Below are 10,000 nucleotides of genomic sequence, written 5' to 3' on the forward strand. Positions count from 1 at the left end.
CTCAATCCAATTGAGAAACCTGTGGTCGGACTTAAAGATTGCTGTTCATAAGCGCAAACTATCAAACCCGAAGGAGCTGGAGCAGTTTTCCCTTGAAGAATGGGCAAAAATCCCAGTGGCAAGATGTGGTAAACTCGTAGAGACTTTATCAAAAACTACTTGCAGCTGTGATCGTCGCAAAAGGTGGCTCTACACAGTACTGACATTGGGGGGGGGTGAATACTTATGCACAATTATGTTTTATGTTCTTCTGTCTCATTTATTATTTGCTTCACAAAAAATAATCATATCACGTCTTCAAAGTTGTGGGCATGTTCTGTAAATTAAATTATGCAAACCCTTGAAAAATCCATTTTGATTCCAGGCTGTAGGGTAACGAAACACGAAAAATGTCAAGGGGGCGAAAACTTTTGCAAGGCACTGTATATACATAGATGCTGCATAGTTTCACGCTGCCTATACGAGCTGACGTCTCATCGTACCGCCATCTTGGATGGGTCTCCCATGCACCTCCAACGCATTTATTTGTAAGATGGCCCAACCACAACAATAACTTCACCAATTTTTACCTAATTTTCTCACAGTTTGGTTTGTTACAAATCACTGTAAAACATTAAAACAACAACGTGCTTTTATGCTAAAATATATTTTATAATGCTATTTAACTAAGACATCAGATAGCTAAAATATAAATTTATAAATTAATTTGATACTAACATGTTTGATTGTTTATTGATGCATTTGTATTTATCTATTTTTATCTGGTCAAATAACAAATTATTATTCAACCTTCTGAAATGTAATTCTATCCCAGCAATCATTGGGGCAAGAGGCAGGGAACACCCTGGACATGTCGCCAGTCCATCACAAGGCCAGGTCAAATCTATTATAATGTATACTTGTCTTCAGGTATCCACAAGATGGCAGGAAACCAGTATCTTATGGTGTACAACAGGGTTTTGAAAAAGGTTTCTACCATAAAGTGATGCAAAATTTCTCAGAAACTGTATGCATCAAATATGATACGTTTGGCTTTATAGGGTTAAGTGTTACAGATGTTTCACTCTGAAATACTGTGTTTATTTTAGAAACTTTGGAAAAACATCTCAACATAAAACTGTTTATAAAAGTCCTTGAATAATCTGTAATCTGTATAATCTGTAATAAACAGAGAATCTGTATAGAAATCTTCAAGCTTTCATACAGCTCTACATTGATTAACACACAACACCTGAGGCAAATTTTTATTGTTTTTAGCAACATATGTCACCAGACAATGTGATTTTCCTTATAAAATGCTGCAGAATTTATAAGGAAGACTTGGCTGAAATGAGCAAAGTGTTCCCTGAAAATAACTCTTTGCAAACAGTAAAACTTTCAGGTAATACCTTCCTTATTTCAGTAAATTCTTTGATCAGTATAACACTGTCTTAAAAAGTGTGATGTTCAGGAAAGACTTCTCTTATTTCAGCAATTAATGCCACACTATATTCTGCATATTTTGCCATAATCTGCTGCACAATTTATCATAAAGAATTTTCTGAAATAAGCAAAGTCTTCCCTGATAATTACACTTTCTGGCCAAAACAGTTTTCAGGGAAGACTTTGCTTATTTCAGCAAAACAATGTGTAACTAGATTGTGCTTATTTTACAACAATCTGCTGCATTAAAGAGTACAGAACCTAAAATGGCATAAATTGCTCACTTTCAAAGCTCTGACTAAAGGTGAAGATTTCAGTCATAGTTCACAGTTTGTAGTTTAACGCCAGACAGATATACTGAGCAGACTAGTCTAAAGTTTTCCAGTGTCTAACCCAAACATTGACCGACGTGCTATTCAACAACACGACACTGGCCTATAGATCCCTGTGGGACGAGGTTCCTTCATGCTGTGTTGAGCAGCTTACCCTCATCTGGTGACGAAGAAGGCCGTTTGATGCTGCAACAAACAGCCTCCACGCTAGCTCCCACCGTACTCTGGAAAAGCTGGCTCTCCCTGTGTCTTTGTAGTTATATATAGAGTTTCTCCTGCAAAGCTGTCAGATTGCATTTGTCTTCGTGTTGCTCTCCTTGTTCACACTTCACACCCTCTAGACTCCAGCTTTCCAGCACACAGGCCATGCGAGATGCTTGTCCTGCTGAGGTCAGCTGCACACGTATCTGCTGTACTGTGTGTTTGCCGTGGGGAAGCAGTGTCAAGCCGCAGGGAAGTTTTTGACATTTTAAGGCTTTTTGAGTGCTTGATTGTCTTAAGGCGTGTTTCCCGACTAATTCAGGCGGAAGCCAATGTCGTTATTTGAGATCACAAGCTCTTATGTTCTTGTGGATTCCTCTGGGATGAAGTCGAAGGGGGTGAGAAGAGGGCAGACCCTTAACATTTATGAAGCATCGCTGTCCTTTTCAAGAACACTTGAGCAGGTCTATAAACGTCCTCCAAATTGCCACCTGCAGATTTCATCCATGTCACTGGGCCTCTTTAGCTCAGTGAGATGTTTGCCAGCTCTTTTCCACGCCCCAGCCCTTCTTCCAGCTGAGTAGTGTGGCAGCAGGCCACCAATTTGTAGATAAGAGCCTAATTTCTCAATAGAACCGGCAGATCAATAAGCCCGGCTTGAAAGCACTTAGGAATGACTGATGGTGGAGGCTATTAACTGGTCTTTGCCATTGCCTGTTGTGAGAATATACACCCGTTATAACTTACGTTCTGCGTCATGAAGGGTGTCTCACCGAAATGAAAGATTGCATGTTTGTGAGTCAGATCAGGATTGATTGCAGTGTAATTTATTTACAAGTGTCTTTCTATGAAGTGAAGTAACTCTTGTGTGATGATAATGAAGGAAATTCTGTTACCACTAAGTTTCAAAATCACATAACTCAAATCAGAAGATCGTCGCTTGTGGTGTTTTATTTCTTTTAACTGGAGATAAATGCTTTTTTTTTTTTTTTTTTTGCCATGTGGGGGCAGCGGTGAGCAAATCCCTAACAATCTGCCACAAAGTTAATAACTCAGTTGCATCTTCTTTTCAGCAGCTTAGCAGCTGAACTGAAAAGGAGCGACAATGCTTCATAGCTGATGGAAAGTGTGGAAATAATTCTTTATTACAAGCAGATTTTTTAAAAAGATGTTATTTGTGTTTGTGCAGACGGAGAAGAACTCAGGAAGACCCTATCAGTTCAGTGCCTTTCAGCTTTAGTCGTGCAGTGCCAATTAACAAAGATACTTTTAGATAAGCAGTCCAATTCAGTACAGTTCACTGTAGTCCAAATTTGTTACGCAGGAACACAGGTAGGATCCAACGAGCAGACACAATTCGGAGTTCCAGAAAGTGATTTATTGGTATCTTCAGTTTCAGATGATTTCTGATTCTGCAGGCTGGCAGGAGGGAAGCAGACAAACAGGGGTGTACGCAGGCAGGCAAACGAACAGGCAGGCAGGCAAGATCTCTGACAGGGAAAATACAGAATAGTTATTAAACTGAGAATTCACACGGGGCAACTAATCAGGAGCCAAGAGCTGCTACCACAAGGCAATCAACAATCTGGCGATGATCAGCAGGTTGGACTGGTCTTAAATACAGACTCTGCTGATTGCCAGATGCCGATCAGGTGTTGCTTCATTGCCAGAATGCCGACCACGCCCATCAGAGAGCAGGAACCACAACAGAATTAAAACAATACCATTATATGATCCACATTAGTCCAGTTTTTGATACCTCATGTGAGCCACTGTGCATGAAATAAGTGGCTAGATAAAGAAACCAATGAATTGAATTGAAACTGCTCCACAGGGCAGATTCATTCATGATCCAAACCGCTTAGTCCAATTAAGGGTTGCGGGAACTGAACCAAAGATCGCTTTATCCCAGCGATCTTTGGGTGAGAGGCAGGTACACCCTGGACAGGTCGCCAGTCCAACACAGGGCCAACACAGAGACAAACAACAATTCATGCTGACACCCAGTCCTGACATGCATGTCTGTGGACGGTGGGAGGAAGCCGGAGTACCTGGAGAGAACAGACAAATATACAGGATACACAGGAGGTGAGAACATGCAAACTCCATACAGAAAGGCCACCATTTCAGCCTCCCCCCAGCTGAGAAATCGAACCAGTGACCTACTTCCTGTGAGACCTTTTAAAAGGAAAGAAAACCTGTTGCAAGACCAGATCCAGGACAGGCAGCCGTCTACCTTGAACAGTTTGAGGTGGAAACGAAAGGAAAGAGGCTTCAACAGGCACCACAAGTCAAACAACGGGGAGGCCTGCTGAGAAAGAAAAAGAGAAACACAAGTTAATGACAATATTGTATCTATACATGAAGATTAACAAGTAAAAAGGTGCTCAATGCATCTTGGGATGTCTGCTAGTGACTTAAAGGATGAATAAGGGTCTCCCAAGCCTGCATTATCTGTCAGCTTTATCAGAAAGTAAGGCTTTAAGCATAACCATGAAGGTAAAGATGTTGTCTGCTTCCTGGGAGCTGGTTCCACAAGAGAGGGACCTAAAAAAAGAAGACACTACCTCCCATTCTACAATCAGGAAGCACGTCTAACCCTGTAGTCTGAGAGCAAAGTGGAATTATTAGACCATTAAGATCAACTACATCAATTAAAAATCCTCTAAAAAAAGAGTTGCTGTTGTAATCCAAATATACAGAACATGTTACAATACAATAAAGCGAAGATGCAACAGCAGTCCAGCAGAAAAGGGGAATACATTTGCCTATATTTTGCTTGAACTTGGTCTGGACTAACATAGTACCTCCTTGGTTCCTGCTGTGAAGCAGGGAGGTGGGAGTGTTATAATATGGGGTGTTGGATACATTATTAAATAGCACCACAATTTAGGCTGCTACCCCTAGACCGCATATGAAAGATGGACGGAGCCTCTGGTGGTAAAAAGTAAAACCTATGCGGAAGTGCATAAAACCGCAGTTCCCTCTTCATCCACTAGGGGCTGCAAAACAGAGCCCCTCCCATGTTAAAAAGACCAACTTCACAGCAGAAATAAACATGTTTACAGCCTGGTTCAAAATCCATTTTCGGCTTAATAGGTCAGGTTTACCTTCATGACTACTGTGGGGGGGAGTGAAGTCTAACTCGCCTGTTTAAGAGAAATTTAATCTTGAAATTCGGCATATTTAATGGCGTGTCCTTTTGATTGACAGGTACCCGATCTGCCGCTTCAAGTAAGAAGAATGCAGAACAACCACAATTTTTAGCCGGTTAACAACGTGACTTAGCTTTAGCCTGCTTACCCCCATTAGCTGGTTAGCTCATGTCATCTCCAGGTGAGCTCCTTTAGCTCTTAGCTACAGAAAGCTCGGAGTTCGCTCGATGTCAATCATCCACCATGACCCTGCCAAGGCCCCTGCCAAAGGGGCACACATGTTGTCCGTTAAGCTCTTCTGAAACCTATGGGTGACGTCACTGAGGCTCCGTCCATCTTTCTATATCCAGTCAATGCTACTACCTTAGTCTGCCTGATCCTGTTTGGATGTGTTGCATCGGAATTAATGTCATTGTGCCAGGACGCTGGCTCAGTGCATTCTCAATTCATGTTGATAGATCAAAATACTTGACTTGTAGTTTGCAGAAGCTTGGCATGTAGAAAATATCCTTTGTGAAAAGAATCCAAAGCACAACTCAAAGCAAAACGTGAAAAGAGTGAGTGTGTTTTAGCTAAACCCATCATATCAACATACTTCTGGTGTATAACATGAGTTAGATAACTGAACCTTTAAGGCAGAGGTGCCCAAGTTCGCTCCTCAAGATCTACGGTCCTGGGACTTTTAGATGCTTCTCCAATACACGTGAATCAAATAGCTGAAGTCCCTCTTCTGGATGTCATCCCGCTCTGCAGAGACCTGGTAACAAGCCATTCAGTTGATTCAGATGTGTTGGACAAGGGATGCATCTAAAAGTTACAGGATGATCTCAAAGGACAGGACTTGGGCACCTCCCGCTTTAAGGGTTTGTAAGAGTTGTGTCACATGAATACAGAACAGAAAATAATTTCTACAAAAGCCAATGTTCATGCCCCCCCCCCTGACCAAACCCCATGTGAGAGCAGCACATCAGCAATATTAAATTATTAAGCAACTTATGGCATTACTCTCCTCACTGCCTAGCTTACTTGTATTGATGGCTCAGAGGGAAGAGAACTGGGATTGTCAGCCTCACTCTGCTGGGGAAGAAAGCTTTTGATCCTTTAAGACAGGCTTAGTGCGTGACGGAGACGATGTAGAGATTAGATGATTTAAAACAAAAACCAGAAGCCATTATAAGCATAGCTTGCATCGCGAGCGCTTGCATGTTGTAATATAGCCTGAAATAAATAGAGCAGCAATGTGTTCAAACAGAGGTGGTTATGTTTTTTGTGACAGACTCCTAATGGGACCTCCTACTGGTATTAAATACCGGGGGAGTTATGGGAGCCTCCTGGGAAGCTGGTACTGAATGCAGCTCTACTGTGCATTGTTCAACACTCTTATTGTTTCAGTATCTAACAAATACAGTATGTAGGCCAACAACACACACACACACACACACACACACACACAAAGGCATGTCGCCGAGTTTAGACTCTTCTTAACTCCTATTTTCTCTCTAAAGGCTGCAAATTTCAGATTTTATCATCTTATGTTGCAGGTACCAGCAGGTGCCGGTGGTGCTGGTGGGCAACAAGGTGGACCTGGAGGACGAGAGGGAAGTGTCCCCCAGCGAGGGCCAGGCGCTGGCTGAGGACTGGGGCTGCCCCTTCATGGAGACTTCAGCCAAAAGCAAGACGATGGTGGACGAGCTTTTTGCAGAGATTGTCCGGCAGATGGATTTCTGCCCTCTGCCTGACCGGAGAAAGACCTGCTGCCCCACCTGCAGCATTCAGTAGCAGCCTGATGGAGGGGTGGTGGATGGATGGGGGGGGAGGGGGTAGAAATCAGAGAGAAATGTATTCATGTTAGACAGTTTAAAGATAGTTAGAGGTGAAATCCACTCTTGATATTACTATTTCTACCTGCATTCTGTGTCTACAAATAAAGGCCTGCTCTATGGACAAGAGGCATTTTTGGGAAATGTAGGAAATCACTCACTGAGGAGGGGTTGGACGCGGTAAATTACAAGGGGGAATTAGATTTAAACGTTCATCACCTCTCTGACACAAGGTGGCTTTTCACTTGAAAGAAAAAAAAACAACACAAGACCTCCAGCATCCATCACCATCCTGCTGATTATTCAGGAGTGAATTTCCGGGATTTTCCAAAAAGCAGCACAGCACAGTGCCAAAGCCATCAATCGAGAGGATCACAGTGCAGAATGCTTTTGGGAATGCAGCCATACGTCCGAGCAGGAACGGCAGCGTGCTCAGCAGTTTTAATAAACCCCTTTTCTTCTGCTTGTGTTTTTCTTTTTTGCACTTTTAGGACATGTTTTTGACAGTGCAAGACAAGTCACTAAGTATCTGAGCAGATATGTAACATCACTGTGAAGGAGTCGCACTGGAGGTTCATTTCACAGCAAGCCCGCTAACTATGAATGAAAAGATGAAGGAATGTCGAAAAAGAAAACCGCACCTTTGGGGAAATTCATGCAGAAGATCCCAAATGCTGATATACTGTGGATGATGTGTGCATGAAGCTGTACTGCCACACTGACATTGAGTACAATCAATCCCATCCAAAGAAACAATATCCGTCAAACAATCAGCCAGTCAATAAAATGTTCAGACACTTGTCTTTTCACATTACAGATGATACAAATGCCTTGTTACATCACATAAAGTAAACATCAGTGTCAGTGTGTAGTTCATCTACCTTAAGTCACATCAGATACATTAGTGGATTGATGTCAGAAACACTTATTTTCAACAAAAAATAAAACTTTATGCACAAGTGTGTCATGTATTTATTGCTGAACAAATATTTTGTGTTTTCTTTTCTTAAATTATAACTTAAAAAGATCATTTAAAAGTGCATTTTTTATTAACTGACCATTCACCAGTAGAAAAAAGGCGTTTTCTTGGTCTGTGTCAAGATAATTTATAATGTTCTCGTCCTGCAGCTGCTGCATTTCCAGACCAGCCGTCCTACTTTTCCGCTGCCATTAGTGCCAGGGCTGCTGATTCTGGCCATGGAGAAGATAAAAAAAATCAAAGCATTTATCAGATACTGAATGCTTTTAGAGAATATTACAAAATGTGAGGGTTTGGATCCAAAATCATAACTTTGGGACAAATCCAGCTGGTATAAATGTAGCAGATACATGAAATCTGCTAAGCTAAAACAGAAATGACTGGAAACATTTTTAAAAAAAAAAAAAAAAAAAAAATTAAATTAAAGGGAACACAAAACTTGTTGGACAACATATTTTATGTTATGACTGATAAATTAGTAATTACCAAAGTAAAGCGGTTCCTGTGTCTTTTTTTATTTTTTTTTTGAGAACTCGCATACAAATGAATATATGCAATATAACAAATATGGCTGTGCTTTTAAAAATGTAACTTTTGAAATAAGGGAACAATTGTGAATAATTCGAGCAATACATTAAAAACTTAAATAAATCAAAAGTGCAAAAATGAGACAAAACATTGCAAAAGGTAATAAGACTTCAGTCTGAGACCACTGAGTCCAAGAGAATATCATGTAAATAGGAATGTATTATTTGAGCTATGGGGTTTTCCACACAATTCAAAGATTTTACATATAGTTTGAGCTCTTTTTTTGTTAAAAAATAAAAAAATTTGGGGAGCATTTCTGAACTTTACATTTGTGAATAAAAAATTTGGCTAAACATAAAAAGAGATTTATACAGAGTTCGTCTTTCTTGTATTTAATCAGCATACCAAATATAATGGCATCTCTATTTATAGATATTGGAGACAATGGAAAAATACGATTTAACCTATTTTGTAATTTGGACCAGAAAGATTGCCCTACAGCACAAAAGAAAAACAGATGATCAGTACTTTCAATATCTTTTTCACAAAACGTACAGACATTTTCTTGAATTTTAAATCGTACCTGAAGTAGTTCTTTGGACGGATATATATCGTTTTATTATTTGTTCCTTTGTCAAATCTTATATAATAATTATTTTGTTAAGAGCGACACCTGCTGTCAGAAAGTAGAACAGCAGGTTGTCTTTCAGGCCATGCGGAACTTTCATATTACGGAAGTCTCCGGACTCAAATTTAAGCTGCACACAAGCAATGCATGGCGTCCTTCAAGCAGGGCGTCTGTAAAACACAACCAGTCTACTCAGTTTTATAAATCTGTTGATGTTGTTTTTTTCTTTTTTTGTATGTATATAAAAGAAATACTCTTAAAAATGGGGACGAGGACCGTGTGTCGCGTCTTGCAGTGCCGTAAGTAACTGCTAGCTAATAGCACCATTACCATTAAAGTCAATTCTTTCGTCAAGGAAGCTATTTTTACTTTTTTTTATATATATAAAAAAAAAAAAAACATAAATATCTATGACGGGCTTAGGTTGTGTGTAATTGTCACAGCAATGAAATACTTTGTAAACAAAGCCGTTTATACTATTTATTGGTAATTATTTATAACGAATAGCTACGATTTTAAAGAGAATAAGTTTGTATTGTCTTTCATATGGGCAGAAAAAATAATTATATTGGTTTGTAGAATAATACAGAATATTAGTAAACAAAGCTTTGTTTCCCATAATACTGCAGCCCTGCATATATACGTTAAAGTGCTTCTGGAGTGAAGCACATCTGCATGCAGAGGCGACATAACTCACCAACATCTGTGAAAGGAAATAAATAGGACATATGCATTAATAAGTTCACTAATTTACATTTAAATCATGCATTATCATATGTTATTAATGCAACATTGGTTTAAATGTTGGGTGGAAAGGCTGCCACCAGAGACTAGACTTTGACACTGACTGAAAGCTGTTTGGTTCATATTTACTGCAGAAATAAATGCAAACTGCACATTTAGTAGGGTTGTAATGATATGCTTTTATCCCGATT

General features: G+C 40.0%; 2 protein-coding genes across 2 annotated transcripts in view; both read left to right on the forward strand.

Annotated features, from left to right (window-relative positions):
* LOC306773716 (ras-related protein Rap-2a-like) overlaps window positions 1-6,889 on the forward strand; it is a gene marked incomplete at both ends in the record, with an annotated part of 16,420 nt that extends 9,531 nt beyond the window's left edge. Inside the window, one exon of the mRNA XM_079263613.1 lies at window positions 6,652-6,889. Coding sequence (XP_079119739.1) covers window positions 6,652-6,889 — 238 coding nt within the window. The remainder of the gene's footprint in view (window positions 1-6,651) is intronic.
* A 2,321-nt stretch (window positions 6,890-9,210) lies between these two features.
* Window positions 9,211-10,000, forward strand: part of mrpl39 (mitochondrial ribosomal protein L39) — a 17,089-nt gene continuing 16,299 nt past the window's right edge. Inside the window, exon 1 of the mRNA XM_079263637.1 lies at window positions 9,211-9,364. Coding sequence (XP_079119763.1) covers window positions 9,301-9,364 — 64 coding nt within the window. The 5' untranslated portion in view covers window positions 9,211-9,300. The remainder of the gene's footprint in view (window positions 9,365-10,000) is intronic.

The sequence above is a fragment of the Telmatherina bonti genome (assembly GCF_933228915.1).
Source record: "Telmatherina bonti genome assembly, chromosome: 24".
Taxonomy (NCBI): domain Eukaryota; kingdom Metazoa; phylum Chordata; class Actinopteri; order Atheriniformes; family Telmatherinidae; genus Telmatherina; species Telmatherina bonti.